At 51.2% G+C, this 18158-nt stretch overlaps 1 protein-coding gene across 8 annotated transcripts in view; it reads right to left on the reverse strand.

Moving 5' to 3' along the window:
• Positions 1-18158, reverse strand: part of MYLK (myosin light chain kinase) — a 267908-nt gene that overhangs the window by 102167 nt on the left and 147583 nt on the right. For 5 of the 8 annotated variants that reach the window (XM_070072214.1, XM_070072211.1, XM_070072215.1 and 2 more), the window contains 7 exons: positions 14406-14454; positions 13496-13661; positions 12090-12255; positions 10412-10430; positions 8788-9311; positions 7504-7710; positions 884-1018 (listed from right to left, as the gene is read on the reverse strand). In XM_070072214.1, coding sequence (XP_069928315.1) covers positions 884-1018; positions 7504-7710; positions 8788-9311; positions 10412-10430; positions 12090-12255; positions 13496-13661; positions 14406-14454 — 1266 coding nt within the window. The remainder of the gene's footprint in view (positions 1-883; positions 1019-7503; positions 7711-8787; positions 9312-10411; positions 10431-12089; positions 12256-13495; positions 13662-14405; positions 14455-18158) is intronic. The other 3 variants (XM_070072213.1, XM_070072217.1, XM_070072216.1) reach the window with 3 other exon arrangements.

The following is an 18158-nucleotide window of genomic DNA, read 5'->3' on the forward strand; positions in this document are numbered from 1 at the left end:
CAGGAAGCAACTGTCAGTTTCTTCTCTCACCAAGACGCAGGGACCCGGTTTGCACTTCATAAAACCGGGGGTGGGCGGCCGGGTGGGGGAAGCAGGTCCTCTCCCCGTGGGGCGAGGTTTTCTTCCGCAGGGAGTAACACTTCGTGTCTCCAGCACGGTTTGGCAAAGCCGGGGCCACCGTGCCATGGGGCCAGAGGGGCGATGTTCTGCCAGCCTCGTGCACTCCGTCACGTGGGGCTGGGGGCCGGGGGCTGGGGGCCGGGGGCAGGGGGCCAGGGAAGGCAGGGGCTAGGACCCTGACACCAAGAGGGCCGACCGCCACTCTCTGATTTTATTGTTGTGACAATGCCACACTCATACCCACTCTTCCTTGAGCACACCAGGACATTCCCTTTTCACTCTCAGTGTGGTCCTGCTGTCTGGACAGGCACTGACACACTTCTCGAGAGTATTCTTTTCACTAGGGGGTAACTCATTCTGGTCCCACCCACACGGGCTCAGAAGTGCAGACCTCGCAGCCCACAGCTGGGCCGGGCCAGAGTTAGCCGCCAAGGAAACCCAACATGAGCACGGTCGCCCTCTAGTGGGAAGGTGTGGAAACGCCAAGCTCTGCCAGAACTTGCTGGCTCAGACTGGTATAAAGCAAACCGCGGGTCAGGGGCCACCTCCCACCTACAGCCGGTTTTTGTACATGGGGAAGGCATTTTGCATCTTGGCTTGCTCCGCCCGTCAGTAGCAGACCCCTAAATCCTGTGCCCTCCCTACCTGTGCTTTCTGCTTAGGCTCTTGAGATGTCTGAGGTCTAACTGGGAGTGAAGAGAACTTGGGCAGTATGGGAGGGGCCAGCGCACCAGAGCAGGGGGCTGGGGCAGTGGGGGCTCACCGTTGAGCAGCCAGGTGATTCGGGGTGCTGGGGTCCCCTGTACCGAACACTGTAGCACAAAATCCTGGCCCTCGGTGACGCTGCAGTCCTTCAGGACACTGGAGAATGACGGGGTCACCTCCATCGTGGCCCGCCCTGCGGGGGCAGAGAACAGAGAGGTGGCACTGTGGGTCCCAGCTTGCCTGCTCTGGTGACCGACCACAGCCGCTGCAGGCCTCTCAGGTGGACACCTCACTCCCCCAGGCACCGGCTGTGCCTTGTCTGTCTTCACATTTAGGGAGCAGGCAGCAGCACCCGGGCAGAGACCCGCAGTGGGGCTTGTCCAGAGTCCAGAGCAGCCCCGGTCTGGCCTCCCCTCCTCTGTGGTTCAGGCATCTCCTGTCTTGTGACTTCTGCTATCCTGGAGCATCCTGCCAGCTCCTTCTGCCTGCCTCCTGGGGTCCCACCGGATGTCCCAGGGTTTCTTCTCTCCCCTAACACGTCTCTCTGGTGACTGCACAGCCACTAGTGAGTCCAATTCCAAGACTGAACCAAAGCACAAAGACTCACAGGTGTTCTGGTTTTCCAAGTAGAGTTTGAGCCGCAAACCTAGATCCAATCCAGGGTTCAGAACTGCTGGGGGCCTGGGAATGTGCATGAGCGATGACCCTCTTTGGATTTTTTTTTTTTTTTTTTGACAGGCAGAGTGGACAGTGAGAGAGAGAGACAGAGAGAAAGGTCTTCCTTTTCTGTTGGTTCACCCCCCAGTGGCCGCTGCGGCCGGTGTACCGCGCTGATCCGATGGCAGGAGCCAGGTACTTCTCCTGGTCTCCCATGGGGTGCAGGGCCCAAGCACTTGGGCCATCCTCCACTGCACTCCCGGGCCACAGCAGAGAGCTGGCCTGGAAAAGTAGCAACGGGGACAGAATCCGGTGCCCCGACTGGGACTAGAACCCGGTGTGCCAGCGCCACAGGCGGAGGATTAGCCTAGTGAGCCGCGGCGCCTGCCCCCCTTTGGATTCTAAGGGGGGTCCCGGTGAGGAGAGGCTGCCTTGAGCTCTGCAAATGCCTTCTGCGCCAGTGATTGGGGGACGTTTTGTAGCTTGGAGACCTTACTTAGGCTAATGTCTTCTCAGCCACCAGGAGGCGCTGCAGAAACCCTGAGGGTGCTGATGGCCCTGAGAGGTTAACAGATCAGTAGCTACCAGACCGGTCGCTGGGGCTTCTAAGGACAGGCTGCTCGGTCCGGAGGTGAGGGGAAGCCATGTTACACCCCAGGGGTTTCTGGGTAGAAAAATGGTAACATTTGAAGGCCAACAGCGTGCCAGCTACTTTTCTAAGTGTGATTGCGACAGCATTGAGAGGTGGCTGTCTTTAGCTCTTTTTTTGGGCAGGTGAAGTTAATGATTTCCAGAGGTCAAGTCCAATGGTGAAGCCAGGTTTTGCAGCCAGCTCACTGACCCTGCAGACACATATTCTCTTCCAGACCCTGTGGGGAAAGTAGGCGGTGGGAGGGCAGCTGCAAGATACGAGGACGGTGCACCCGAGCTGGGCCGGCACTGAGCCAGGGACCAAGCAGACCACCCTGAGAAGGGTAGAGAGCTACAGCCTCCATCCCTCCCCTCACCAATGTCCAATTCCTTCACTAGAGAAATGCCTTTGGGCTTTCCTGCCAGCTGACGTGGGTGGGAAATAGACTCTCTTTTACAAGGCATGCGACCTTGGACGAGTCACTTAACCTTACTGTAGCTCAGTCTTCTCACCTGGAAAATGGGTGCAACTACACCTTTCCCCTAAGGTTGTTGGATGCCTAGAAGAAACAATGTAAGCAGAGCATTTAGCACAAAGCCTGGCCAGAGAACGCCCTCGGTGAGCGTGAGCGTGAGCTCTCGTTATCCTGTGAGGCTGGGCACACGGCCAAGGGCAGTCTGGGGCGAGGAAAGGGGAAAGACAAAGTAGGGGTCTGAGGGGCTGACAAGTGGAAGGGAGATTTATCTCCTTCCTCAGCTTAGGGAAGTCCACACTGAGCTTGTATGGAGGCAAAAGAGGCCTCTTGCTAAGGGACGGGAGTGACTGATGGCTTTTCTGCACTGATGGGCAAACAGGGAGAAAGGGCTGTGGGCGAAGCTGGAAGAGCACATGTTGGATGGCCTGCCTCTCGGCCCAGGCTTCTGCCAAGAGTGAATGGGGGGATTTTGTGGGAGGCTGGAGGAGTTTAGAACACCCTGTGTCTGCAAAGAAGAGAGGGAGTGGAGGAGCGCTTCTGGAACAGTAGATTAAAGACCTCTGAAAACCTACTCATAAAAGCCACAAGAGTGGCAGGCTTTTGGCCTAGCCGTTAAGATGCCAGTTAAGGGGCCTGCATCCCACATCAGAGTTAACTGGTCTCTGGCTCTGGTTCCTGAGCCCAGCTTCCTGACAATGCAGACCCTGGGAGGTGGCAGGTGATGGCTCAATTAGTTGGGTCCCTGCCACCTACAAGAGAAACTTGGATTGAGTTCCCAGCTCCTGGCTTTAGCTAAGTCAAGCCATGGTCCTTGTGTGCATTTGAGGAAGTGAAGCAGCAGATAGGAGCTCTCTCTGGCTGGCTGTTCCTCTCTCTCTCTCAAAAAAAAAAAAAAAAAAAAAAAAGAGCAACCAGAATACTTGCAAATAGAATCAAGGGCTTGCAACATTTGGAGGAATATTCATTTGAAGACAACGATGGCCAGAACTCAGCATGAGGCCCAGGTAGTAAGAAGAGCAAGCTCTGAGGCTCCCTTCCGCTCACCCAGGCTCTGCAGTGGCTCTGAAGATCAACAGCAACCCTGGGACCAGTGCCGAGCAGCAGCTGGAAGGGGTTCTGAGCTCCTGAGTGAATGCCATCCCCAGGGGAGCTGTCACAGTTCGACCTTTCCGGGAGTTCCTTCTTTACTTCCACTTTCAGGGCTGCCTGTATCTGCCCTGACCCAGAGTCAGCTCTAGAAGAACAGTCCTACCTCCAACGTGTTTGAACAAAATAATCTGTGGCAGTTGTTGAACGTCACGGCTAACTGCAGCAGTGATATCAGTCAGGGTTAACGAGAGTCTGACCACAGTCCTAAAACGGGGGCCAGCACTGGGGCACCATGAGCTAAGCTGGCACCCCGTATCGGAGGGCTGGTTTGGCTACTCCACTTCTGATCCAGCACTCTGCTGACGTGCCCGGGAAAGCAGTGGAGGACAGCCTAAGTGCTTGGGCCCCTGCTACCCACATGGGAGAACCGATGGAGCTGCTGGGATCCTTTGGCCTGAACTAGCCCTGGCCTTTGCAGTCATTTGGAGAGTGAACCAGTGGCTAAAAGATATCTCCTTCCCCTCACCCCCATTCTCTTCCTCCCTCTTTCTCTCTCTCCCACACACACATACACACTTACCCTCCCACTCTTTCTCCCTCTCTCTCTATCACTCTGCCTTTCAAATAAATAAATAATCTTTAAAAAGCTTAAAAGGAAAACTTGAGACATAAGATGCCCAGGGCTTTGAAAAGCCCCAACACGCTCCTGGGAGCCTAGATGGCCGTGTGCATGTGCAGGGCCGTGTGCATGCCCACGGAAGCCGTGGGGTTTTTCTCTCTCACCTCTGGCTGACCTGGGAGCTCTGTGCAAGCAGGAAGTAAAGGTTAAGGCCGGCTTGTAAGCTGCCAGTTGGAGCATTGACAACTTGCTACAGTACACAGATAGAAGCCTTCGGCAAAGGCAGGAGATGTACTGGCCTAAGGCATTTAAAGAAATCTCCATCTAATCATTAGTTCATTGGCCACACAGAAAAATTAATTCAGACTTTACACAATGGGAGAAAATAATTTCAAATTCTAAATATGAGGATTGGTATCCAGAAAATATAAAGAACTTTTACAACTCAAAAATAATAATTTTACAAAACCACAAATGACCCAATTAAAATACGGGCCAAGTCCAAAGAAGATATACAAATGGCCAATAAGCATATGAAATGATGCCCGACATCATTAGTCATCAGAGAAATGCAAATCAAAATCACAATGAGATGATTGTGGATTGTTAGAATTAAAAGACAGAAAATAGCAAGCATTGGCAAAGATGTGAGGAAACTGGGATGCCTGTACATCTCTTAGGTGGACGTAAAATGGTACAGCCCCCGTAGGATGCAGCTGTCAGTTCCCCAACAGGTTAAACAGGGACTCACCATGTGACCCAACAGTTCCACACAGAGTTATGCACATTCAAGACTGAAAGCTACTATTCAAAAAGGCCTTGTACACAGTGTTCACAGCAACTCTTCACAAGCTAGAAAGTGCACACATTCCGGGTGTCCACCAACTGATGCGTGGATAAACAAGACGTGTGACTGCATACAATGAATGTGATTCAGCCATAAAGATGGACTTCACATCACGTGAATCACGTCTCAATACAGCTGCCACACAGAACAAAGTAAGATGGGGAGTCTCCCCGAGATGAGCCGCCCCAAGACGTTAGCGGTGGCCTACAAGACTTGCAGAAGAGGAAGCCATGGCTTTCCGGGTATATCACCAGCCTACCATGGACGTGACACCGCTTGTCTGCCTCCTGCCACACAGAGCCCTGGCCTGGAGTATGAGACAGAGCTCTGTCTACAGGTACCTCCGCTTCCAAGTGCGTGGATAATGTCCCTTGCCCAGGAGTTCATGAACACAGTCAGAATCCCAACCGCAAGTAATCAACAGTAAATAGAAATTGATCACTCATCTTCTGGTTTACTCCCCAAATTTCTGCAACAGCCAGGAGTTAAAGCTGGAAGTCAGAAATTCAATCTGGGAATCCTGAGTGGGTAGCAGGGACTCAACTACTTGAGCCATTACCTGCTACCTACCAGTGTGTGCACACAGGCAGGAAGCTGGGACCTGAACCCAGGCAACCCTGACATGAGATGTGGGCATTCCAAGTGCTGTTTTTTGTTTTGTTTTGTTTTGTTTTTAAGATTTATTTATTTATTTTACTGAAAAGCAGAGTTACAGAGAGGGAGAGGGAGCTTTATCCAGGTATCCCATGTGGGTGCAGGGGCCCAAAAACTTGGGACATCCTCTGCTGTTTTTCCCAGGTGCATTAGCAGAGAGCTAGATCAGAAGTGGAGCAGCTGGCTGGCACTGCAGGTGTTAGCTTTCCCTGCTTTGCCACAATGCCAGCCCCCTAAGTGCCAAATTAAAATTTGGCAATGTTAATTCCTGTGCCAACCTCCCACCCAGGATTTCTAAGGAAAACATCATAAATAAAACCATTCCACAAGTAAATAACTCGGTCTGTATCTCTAAAATAGGTAAGCTTTAAAAAAGTTTACAAGATTGCCATCACATTTATAAAATAGTGCACATTCCTTTGTATCAGATATCTTATCCATACTTTCGTGATATTCTCATAAAAATCTTTTAAAATTGTTTCCATAGGCCGGCGCTGGGGCGTAGTGGGTTAAAGCCCTGGCCTGAAGCACCCGCATCCCATATGGGCGCCGGTTCTAGTGCCGGCTGCTCCTCTTCTGATTCAGCTCTCTGCTATGGCCTAGGAAAGCAGTCCAAGAAGGTCCAAGTCCTTGGGCCCCTGCACCCACGTGGGAGACCCGGAAGAAGCTCCTGGCTCCTGGCTTCAGATCGGTGCAGCTCCAGCCGTTGTGGCCATCTGGGGAGTGAACCAGCAGATGGAAGACCTTTCTCTCTGTCTCTACCTCTTTGTCTCTACCTCTCTGTAACTCTGTCTTTCAAATAAAATAAAATAATCTTTAAAAAAAAATAAAAAAATAGTCTCCATAAGGATCCACACAAGGTCCCTTTACTGTAATTATTTATTTGTTGAAAAAATTAAAGGAGGCAATGTCTATTTGTTACACAGAGTTTCCAACAGCATGTGATTTGCTGATTCTACCCCTACAGGATTATTTAATATGTTTCTCTAAAATTATTTAATATGTTTCTAAATGCATTTAAAGAAAGGGGGAAAATTTATGGAGAGATATTTATCACAATTTTCTTATTAACAGTGAAAAAAACAGAAATAATTGAAATACCCAATACATAAGAACATGCCTAAGTTAGATACATCCATTCTTATGCAATATTAAATGGGCATTCAAAGAACATTCATTAACATGGAAAGATGTTTATGTTACATGAGCAAATTAGGATAGAAAGCAGAATACAAGCAGCCCAGTGCTGATTTTGCTTAAAAACCATGCAAGTACTTCTGAGTCATAAGGTGGTATATTGTTTAAATTCCCACAAAGAGCAGGCCTTCCTTTTACCAGCAGGTAACAACGGCCATCAGTGAAGCGGCTCCCCGTCATCTCACATGACTCTCTGCCCATATGTTTGGTGAACGTTCAGCTCTCTCTGGTTACAGTGCTTGAGTCCCGGCACTGCTTGGACAGCTGAGGAACCTAAAAAGGTAGCTTCCAGCTGGACTGGGGGTGGGGCCTGGGTATGATCCTGATATGAACTCCTGATGAAAATTCACTGGCCTGGGGGAATGCACTTGGCCTTGGCACGTGGGTGGGGATGATGCTTCTGCTGCAGACCAGGGGTGAGGGGCTGTAGGTGAACTACCTGCAACCCACAGGCAGCCCACGGGTGGCCCTCCCGCAGGGCCTCCCAGGTGGGTTCAGGGTGGACTCACGGTGCACCAGGAGGGTCCAGTTGCAGGACGCCTGGCCATGGGGATTGGAAGCTGTGCAGCTGTACTTCCCCCCGTCCCTCGCCTGGGCTCTTGGCAGGCAGAGGTAATGGGATCCTGCGTCCTCAAAAATCTCCACGATGCCTTCTCGTCTCCTCATGGGGACACCGTCCAGGAACCAGGCCACTTCAGGTTTTGGGATCCCTGAAACTACAGGGCCAGGGGAAGAACATGAGCTCCCCTTCCCCGAGGAACAAACCGAGACGTGGGGAGGGCTTGACCTGGGGGGAGGGGCTCTGTCTACTCTGAAGCTGCCCCCCACTTCTCACCCCTCAGCCCTGTACCCCTCAAGAGTGCACGCCCTAAGACAGAGCAAGGGCCTTAGCAGGAGAAACACAAGGTGGCCTCAGAAAATCTATGGGAAAATGGAAGAAAAAGGTAGGTTTGTTTTGGTGCAAAAACATTTTAAATGCCTGAATCACTTTTTCTTTTTAAGATTTATTTTATTTATTGGAAAGACAAAGTTGCAGAGAGAAGTAGAGCGAGAGAGCGAGCGAGTGAGGTCTTTCATCGCTAGTTCACTCTCCAAATGACTGCAATGGCCAGAGCTGAGCTGATCTGGAGCTAGGAGTCTCTGTGGTTTCCCATGCAGGTGCAGGGGCCCAAGGATTTGGGCCATCTTCCACTGCTTTTCCAGCCCATAGCAGAGAGCTGGATTGGAAGTGGAGTAGCTGGGACTTGAACCGGCACCCATATGGGATGCTGGCACTGCAGGCCAGGGCTTTAACCTACTGTGCCACAGCGCTGGCCCCTTACTTTTCCATAATTTGCACTTTTCATGAGCTTTTTAAAGAGCCCTCGAATGTATGGATTTCAAAGTTGTTTTGCACCAACATAAACTTAACATTTTAACACCATTTTTCAATGGACATTTGGGACTATCCTCATCCAAGGGTGATGGTCAGACCTCCACAGGTCAGGAAAAGGGAGATGAGAGGAGGATGGTGGTGATACAAGGGATTTTTCCATTCAGGTGGTATGAGTAAGGGCCCAGGGTTAATGCTCTTTTTGCAACAAAGAACAACTGGCCGGGCCACTGCTGGTGTCTCCACAGGACAGGGAACATTCTTAGGCTGCGTCCTCTTGAAGGTGGCTTCCCAGGGGACCCAGTTCAAAGGGATGGATTGGAAGATGGGTACAAGAGGTGCAAGTCAGCTGTGTGTGGCAGGAAGGGAACGACCACCCAGAAGCTACCTTTTGGGAACCTGCAACCTTAGCTCTACTCACCCTCGCATTTGAACTTGACTGTTTGATCTTCAATGACCTCCTGGCTTTGGGGCTTGCTCTCAAATTTGGGGACTGTTGACTCCTTCTGGCTGTCCATGGGGGATCTCCTAGTGGCAACCTTGCTCACGACATCTTGACTTCCCGGGCCAGACTGCCTGGTGGGGAGGGTGGCTGGACCGGGCGCCGCTAGCCTTGACCTCTCTTCTCCAGAAGGAGAGAGAGCCCCCGAGACAGGTGCCCTCGGTTCTGGCTGCACCCTTGTGGGCTGCAGGGTGATGGCGCTAGAAGTCTTCTGCAGGATCCTCTGGGCTGGGTCCCTGCCCGGCTCCAGCTCACACTCCCTCAGGGCCTGAGGCTGGCTGGCCGTGGCCCAGGCCGGAGGGCCACCGCTCTGGGGACTGAGGCAGTTCCTTCTTTCGGCCGCAGTCTCCAGGCTGTCCAGTTTCAGCCCCTTCGAGATTCCATTGGTCACCTCCCTCCTGATGTCTGAACTGCAGGCCTTTGTCCCACTCACAGATGACCTGCTGGGTGGGGAGGGTGGAGAAGGAAGAGTGGCATGATCATCATCTGTTTACTCGAGAACACGACTCGCCACGAGCATGGATCCCCAGGGTCACAAAAGCCCACGAGTTATAGTGAGTGGGGGCAGAGTCCTCGCAGTTTGCCAGGTTCCCAAGCCCCAGCAGCAGCTGCTGTTCAAGCCTGCCTGTGCTGCACCCATCCCAGGCCCCATGTGGGCTACATTTCTCCAGTTCGAGCCCCCAGCCGTTTTCTGTGTTGACTCTGGTCCTCTCCAAACTGCTTCCCATGCGGCAACCACAGTCGGCCTTTTGGACGTAAACTGGATGGCGCCATTTCAAGTTCGAGGACCTCCTGCAGCTTTCTGATGAGGACAACAGGAGCTCTCAAGAGGACCTGCAAGAATGCCCCTCTGGGAGCTGCTTTCTGCCCCTGGGCCCTCACCAGACACTGCTCTGCTGCCTGCCCAGCTGCAGGCTCACGGGGGCTTTTCTGGGCCCCCCACCTCCAGGGCTTTCACTCGCCGGCCCCCTCTGCTGGGAAACACCTGCGTCCTGAGCTTTTCTTCACCAGCTGACACTGCTGAGCTCCAAGCTCAAGGTTTCAGAAAAGCCACCCCTGACCCTCCACCGGCGAGCGCCTCTCTGTTCCTCTTCCTCGGAGGTATGCGCACCACGGATTCAACGCCCTTCCCGACACCAGGCTGTCTGCTCCCGCCTGCAGACTCGGCAGCCGGCTCGGAGCCTCAGCACAGCAGAGGGAGCACCTAGTGAACAGGGCTGACTGGGCAAGGGGTTCTGGCCAGGAGCCAGAACAGAGCAGAACAGAGCAGAGCTCCTGGCTAAGGATGGCTAACTGTGGTGACAACGCCAAGATCCTGAGAAAGATGGCGGCATTGGGTTTCCAAGCCCCTCGAATGGCAACAGCAATCCCAGCATGAGCCTGGACTGCCCGTTCCTTGGGAGAACCGACCAGAACACCCCGGCTAAAACAACCGGCTCTCCTTCCCAACACGATGACCCCGGGAATTAATTTCTCCATGGCCGCCTTTTCTCGAGGGACGCTGCAGGCTGGAAAGTATGACAAGGATAGAGCCGAGACCTACCTGTTGGCCTTGTCCACACCTGGAGGAGAGGGCGGGGAAGACAGATGGTTAGTGGAGACCACCAGGCAGCAGTTCCTTTCATTTACTTCCCAGTTCTGGCTTCCCAAGCATCCCTAACCCCAGCCCAACCCCCATCTCTGGGACCCCGCCCTGCTGCCACCCCCTTCCTGATTTCTTGGTGCTGAACTTGGCTGCTCTGATAAGGCCCTCCCTGCCCTGGCTCCGGCACAGCTCATCTCCACACATCTGTCCTGCTCTGTCTGGGTTTGTTGTTGTCTGCTGGGCCACAGGGGAAGTATGCAGTGTCGCTTGTGCCCCACCGTGAACAGATGCAGTGATCAGTAGCAGGGATCATCTTCTTTGGCCTTTTAACAGTGGCTGTGTCTCTGCCCACCAAACAAACCAGCAACAAAGGGGACAAACAAAATTAAACACCTTCTGAAGATGTCAGACCCGGACACCTTAACCCATGCTTGGGTCCTGTTACCCAAAGTGTTCTTCTTGGACAGATGTGAGTAATATGTTTTACAAACACCTGGAGCTTGAGCATACATGATTCCTAGTTTTTCCCTGCCATATTCATTTCTGAAATTTGTTATGGAAAACTTCAAAATATATAACAGTACAGAGACAGGTATAATAAATGCTGAAAGTCATCTCCAAGGAAAAAGACAAAGGGAACAGCAACCTTCTGCCCATCCTGCTGATCCCCCTTTTGCTTTGTTTTTGAGTATTCCCAAAGCAAACCCCAGCCAGCATCTCATTTTGTCAGTAAGTGCATCAGGATGGCAGGTCTTGACCCCTAAGTGGGTCACAGAGTTGACGTTTGCAGTCAGGACAGAGCTCTCGTTTCAGTGGATAAATAGAACAGAGAGCATCAATGTGCACCGTGTGTAGTGTGGGTCAGAAGTGTCTCAGGAAAGTCGGTTCAGCTAAATATGTTAATTTACATATGTAGGTTCTACATTGCGAGGTAAAATGCCTGTCTTCCCGTGGGCTGTGAAAAACACTAAGATCAAAAAAAGAGAAGAGGAGGAAGTTTCTGATTTAGGAAGGAGATGCAGAAGAGAAGAATCACAGCAGAGAGAGGGGAAGAAAGGAGGAGGCAGGGGCGAAAGTCACTTCCCTGGCAGATCCCAGAGCCCTACCCCCCCAGGCTCCGGCTGCACCCCCATCTGCATGCTCCGGCTTCCCCACGCTGGACCTGGAGGAACCGGAAGGGCTCTGAAGAGAAGATGCAAGCGGGGAGATCACAAAGGAAGAATGACAAAGGCTGGTGCTTAAAGCGGGGCTCAAAGTGGGTGCTGAGGTCGAGTCAGGGCAAGAAGGCACAGGGGAGTCCTGGCAGGATGGGCTGGATGCCTGATGGGGAGGACGGGGTCAATGAGGAATTATGTTTCAGGCAAGTTAAGTTAGGGGTGATGGCAAAACCTTAGCACATCGGTAACCAGAGAAACATAGAGAACTACGTAGCAATAAAGGACTGAGGGTCAAGTGTAGGGACACAAGTGGAGGTGGCGGCCAGCTCATAGCATCTTCCTGCAGGGCCGCTCTATGCCGCCCACCTTTCTTCTGGTTAAAGACCCTGCCCCTGGGAGAGGGGTGGATATGCAAGCATGCCACCTGTATACACACAAGCTCACGACGGACAAGCAGCCCCTCCCCGACCAGAGGGTACCTTGGAGGAAGAGCTCAGCTGACATGGATGCCTTCCCTGACCCGTTCACCACCAAGCACGTGTACACTCCCACGTCGTCCTGGCTGACTTCCTGGATTTCCAGAACTTGCATCCCATTCTTCTCAGACATGGACACACGGGCACTCGGCTGCAGTGGCACGTTTCCCTGTGGATGGCAATGGGGCACTGTGGTCACACACAGGCCTGCTCACACACTGGCACTGTCCTCCTGCCTCCTGCCAGCCATGGTGGGAGACACCTCAGGACTGGCAGAAGAGTCCTCTGCTCTGGGCTCTGGACTCTGGGCTCTGTCCTTGGGTATCTAATCACCCTGACCTGAGGATGTACTGTGGCAGTCGGTTCAGCTCTGGAAAGTGTTTCAAAAGAGCCCAAGTTTGAGGTAGGAAACCCTATATTTATCACCTTAGTTTTTATTTGCCTCTTTGTCCTTTTTTATGGATTCAGAAGAATTAGGAAATAGGTAAAACATATCCTATCACCCATTTTTAAAAAAAAGATTTATTTATATGAAAGGCATAGTAACAGAGAGAGACAGAGAGAAAGATCTTCCATCTACTGATTTACTCCCCAAATGGCCACAAGAGCTGGGACTGGGCCAGGTGAAAACCAGGAGCCAGGAGCTTAATCCAGGTCTCCCATGTGTGTGTCAGGAACCTGAGTACTTGACCCATCATCAGCTGGCACATTAGCAGGGAGCCGGATTGGCAGCGGTGCAGCAGGGTCTCGAATCAGTACTCTGATAAGCGATGCCAGCATTACAATGTGGCAGCTTCACCTGGTATATCACAATGCCAGCCCCTGACATCCATTTCCAAAGAACCTATTCTCCCTGGCCTTGATCTTCCTGTTCCCCAAGATTCCTGGCTGCCAGGCTGAACATCTACTCCCACGCACTGCCTCCATGTCCCCTCCTCTGCCACCTCCGCCTTCACTTCACTCAGCCCTGCACGATTTATAGAGCACCTCCACTTGGAGCCTCCAGGATACGCTGGGGCAGCTGGTACTCCTGCCTCACAGAGAGGTAGCCAGGCTTCCAACAGATGAGATGGCTTGTCCAGGGTCAGGGGTTTTCTGAAGCAGCGAGCTGTGTTTTAAAACCTAGGGCTGTAATTTCAAATCCACTCTCCTAAGGTGTCAGGTCTTCCCTGACTCAAAAACTTTTAGGCGACTTTGTGATCATGCTAGGAACTGTGTGGTCTGAGCAACAGAGGGAAGGGGCAACAATGACCATTGCTATTGAACACCCAGAGAACCTTGCAGAGGCACCCATGGCTAAAGTGGGAGGAACTGACTGGAAAGACAGACTCCACTAGCTGAAGAATCTGAGCCTGGACTCACAGGGCCTCCAGGCCTGGCTCAGGGTCAGAGCAATCAGAACGCCTCACCTTCAGCCAGGTGACCTGTGGCTGGGGCCGGCCAGTGATCTTGCAGGAGAACCGTCCCATCTGCCCTTCTTTGACCACTGCTCGGCCCAGCTTGGTAGCAAACTTTGGCGGGCACTCTCCCCAGATGCTAGGCCGGGTCTCCACTGCTGGGGCTGAAAACCTGTCCCTGGGAAGAAATCAGATAAGGCAGCAACACAGTCCTCTTCCCTCTACCCCACCAAAGTCACACCCCACAGGCTGGGATCACAAACCATCAGAGGGTGGCCCGGCCAACTCTATGCATCAGACTTCCTCAGGGCCCTTCTGGAAAAATCTATGACAGAACTCATTCTTCTGCCTCCAGGACCTGCAGCTGGACTCATGACTAGACTCCCTTGTTAGGTGTACCGGATTTCTACTGAGCTCTGGCCCAGCGGCCTGGGTTTTGACCAACAGACTGTGAGCAAAGTGCTACGTGCTGCTTCCAGAGCGGACCCACAACACCCTCCTGCAAGATTCTCCACTCTGTCTCTCTTGCCCACTCTGCTGGTTATGAGCAGAGGGTCCAGCAGAGGCTCCAAGGCCCTGGCAGATGATTGAGCCAAAGAATGGAAGCATGGGTTCCTGGAAAAGAACGCGCAGGGTTCTGCAGCTATTCATGTCGATCTGAACAGAACTTCCCTGTGGAGCCAGTGGAATCTGGGGCTTGCCCATTACAGCAGCTACTGTTACTTGTCTCTTCTGGGTCCACTTGCTTATATCTTCTGACCACTGCCGTCATGGTCAGAGGTGCTGTGTGAGTGACACAACGTCTCTCGCAAGCCATTGTAGCCTGGATGCCCAAGAAGCCTCACTCCTAGATGCATCCTGGCCCAGCTGGCAGGAAAAGTCAAACCACACCTCCCCACGACTTGGACATCCCAGAACTTACCCCAAGGTTTTGGAAGCAACAGGCTGACCATGCTTCTTCACCAAACCTCCTGCAAGTAGGAAGCAGAAGGTTAGAGTTGGGTCTGAGCCACCAGCTGAGAGCAGTGGCAGTCAGACAGGGATGGAGGTGAGGCAGGACAGTGATGGCAACAGTTGGCCCTGGTGAGCACAGGGCGCCACGGAGGCACTCCACGTGCAGCAGCACGTCCAACAATTGAATGAGGCTGATACTATACTGTCCTTCTATTGTTCAGAGAAAAGTAAGAATCAGAGAAGTTAAGCAATCCTTGCAAAGACACAGAGCCAGGAACAGTGCAGGGTTTCACTTAGGTCTGCCAGGTTCTAGAACACTTGACCCCTCTGCTGAGGTGGTAGGGGCCACACTAGGCCTTGCATCATGTGGATTACCTGTGGTGACCCAGGGAGACTCCAGAACATGACCCCATCAGGGGAGAGAGGGAGATGCCCAGGCATACCTCTCACTGTGTCTATTCACAGTGGGCACAAGCAACACTGCATACTTCCCCTGTGGCCCAGCAAACAACAACAAACCCAAATGGAGCAGGAAGATGCGTGGAGATGAGCTGTGTCAGAGCCAGTCCCTCCCCAGAGTCTGCAGGGCTGCCACCTGGGCACCCCCAGTCCTGGGCAGGGCACTGCTGGTCCCGGGTGAGCCACTGCCCTGCCGGGCAGGAAGCAGTTAAACAGGGAACCCAGCAAGGCGGCTAGGTCATCACCTTAGATTCCACTGCTGCAGCTGGGGACAGCAGATTCATAATGTGTCTAGGAAGCAACTATAAAGTAGTGTTGTTGTTGTTGTTGTTTTTGTTTGGAGGAAGGGGAGGACGAGGAGAGGACGTTTGTGGGAGGGTGATCACCTTGGAAGCTGTTCTTTGGCGACAAGCTGGGAGTGTTTACAGAACCCTACCCAGGGCAGGCATGGGAAGGGTGGAAGTCATTCTCTGATATCAACAGGCAGCTGCTCTGGGGAATTTGCAGGGTGTTTACAGGAAAAGGATAAACTTCCTTAAACTCTAGCACCAATCTCATTTGCACAGCTGCACAGGATGGAGCAAGGCAGGGCCACCACATGTGTCCCTGGGCAGCCGTCCTCGCTTTAAGGCTCACCAGACCTCTGTGGACGACACACATAAAGTCACGGCTCCGAATGCCTGGGACCACCACACAGGCATTTCTGTCTAACGTGACTCCTTTTGAGCAGGGTAAACAAGACTTGGTGCTTGTCATTCCATCCTCTGCTCTCCGAAATGGTAAGAGAGGAGTTCAAAGATTCCCAACACCAAGGAATGACCAATGTTTAAGGCGATGGCAATACTAACCACCCTGATTTGATCACAACACATTGTACATACATCTATTAAATTATCACATTGTATCCCTTATGTATGTATGGATTTAAAAAGATGGAAAAAAGTAAGAAAAAAAAAAGCCAAACTCTGATCAAGGAGAACCTGTATGTCAAAATGCCACAGGCCCTTCAGCCTCTGCTGGAGAAAGTGCAGTGTCTAGTCCTTCCGGAACATGTCTGAGAAGTGACAGGCAGAAGCTTGGATTGTTGCTTCTGGAGAAAAAGGTTCTGCTCCTGGGCCAGTACCCCTCTTCTGTGACTGACTCCCCCAGAAGGAAATGATGCTAGACAGTGAAGAGGGTTTGCAAAGCTGTTCACTTGGGTCTTATCTGTATTAGCAAAAACTGGAAATGCAGCAAACGCCACCCAGGAAGAAGACAGCAAGTAGCTAAATACAGTATATAACTAGTCACCTTATCCTGCATGAAATTATGCAGAAATCTGTGAAGATATTATCTCCTTTGCTCCTAGGCAAACTCCAAATGGGCTACAATCCCTTCTCGCCCCCAGCTCCAGTCTAACAACAGCCCTCTGTTCCCCTCTCAGATGCGTGCGCACACTGGACAAGCGCCACTCCCCTTCAAAGCGCATTCTCTTCTGCTTTTCCCAGGCCACCAGTCTTCCCTCGCCCTCCTTCCATATTCAGCCTCTGCATGCTGGGGTGCCCTGGGCTGCATCCCAGGCCCCTTCTTAAGTATGCTCTACCCCATCCAGCAAGTCTAAGACGGCCCCAGAGCTCTAAAGACCTATATACACTGACAACCCCCAAACTGTATCCCTACCAGAACTTCTTTTTCACTCATCAGAGGTATCTGGAACAAGATCCAGCATAGCACAGGTACCCCAAAATTTAAGTAAATAAATACATTCTACGAAAAGAGCAGCATACAAAATTACTGATTTGATTGTGATCAGAATTGGGTAAAAAGTAAAGTAAAATACTCAAACCTAGGAAAATGACCTGAAGAAAATTATATCAAAGTGTTTTCACACAATACAATATGACTCAGCTGTGAAAAGCAATGAGGTAGTGATACATTCTACAACATGCATGAACCTCATATGCTAAGTGAAGGTAGCCAGACACAAAACACTACATTTTCTAGAATTCCTTTCATAACGAAATGTCCAGGAGCAGCAGATCCACAGAGAGAGAAGCTGGCCATTAGTTGCCTGGGAGCTGGGGGAGGAAGGGATGGGAAGGCAAGCTCAGTGGGTAGGGGGCTTCCACGTGGGGCGAGGAACAGGTCCTGGGTGGTTGCACAACACCCTGAATGTACTCAATGATGCTGAAGCAGATCCTTTAACATGGTTAAAATGCTTAGTTTTATGTGTGGTTTGCCATAGTAAAAAAATAAAAATTAGACTGAGCAGTTTTAAAACTCTGGAAATCTAAACATCTTAATCCAAAAGTTAGTTTCTTTAAAAATACAAACAAAAGCAAAAATATGGCATTTCCCCAAAGAATAGCAAAAGAAAGGGTGAGAACATTTATGGTATGATTCAAAGATAACACACAAAGCAGTCAGCTAAAAGTGGAATTGAGGAATGCTTGTTTTAATGTGAGTTAACACTGGAGAGCTTACATCAAAACAAAAAGAGACTCTGGGCTAACAAAAGCAGCGGTCTCTATTTTAAGAAAAAGAATTGAAGCTGCAAATTGTCAGATAAGGCAAAATTAATTTTGCAAAAGTATGAAAATCTGGCAGAACAGGAAGGCTACGTGGAAAAATAAGTGAAAAGGGGATCAAGTTAGAAATGCCGAAACTGGAAGGGTGAGTTAGGAGAACTGAGGAAGGAGGATGGAGTTGTGGCGGAGAGGCAAGGGCTGAGAAACTAAGGGTGCTCTAGCAGTCACGGATTTTTCAAGGATGAGCAAAGGAGAATGCTGGGGGTTGCAGGAGTGAAAAGTTCAACAAAAGAGGGGATAAAAGCAGGTCTAGGCTTTTTTTTTTTTTTTTAAGCTGAAGCCTATTGAAAGAATGCAAACAGAATATACCACTCACAAAGTCTTAAAATCCTAACATTTCTTCACTCAGTGGAAGGGTTTGACAGAGGAGCAACCACAAGAGGCTATGGAGAAGCTGTATTTTAGGGCAACAAATAGTTGGGACCCCAAATAAGAAACTTCAATATTTAATCTTTTTAGTTTATCACTATATCTTAAAGTTTTTTTTTTTTTTTAATATGTAAGGGGTCCGGTGCTGTGGCATAATGGGTAAGGCCATATTGGGTCTTTGGGCCCCTATACCTGTGTGGGAGACTAGGAAGAACTCCTGGCTCCTGGCTTTGGATCAGTGCAGCTCTGGCCGTTGTGGCCAACTGGGGAGTGAACCAGTGGATGGAAGACCTCTCTCTCTCTCGCTCCTTCTCTCTCTCTCTCTC

Source organism: Oryctolagus cuniculus, chromosome 4, assembly GCF_964237555.1.
Source record: "Oryctolagus cuniculus chromosome 4, mOryCun1.1, whole genome shotgun sequence".
NCBI classification, from domain to species: domain Eukaryota; kingdom Metazoa; phylum Chordata; class Mammalia; order Lagomorpha; family Leporidae; genus Oryctolagus; species Oryctolagus cuniculus.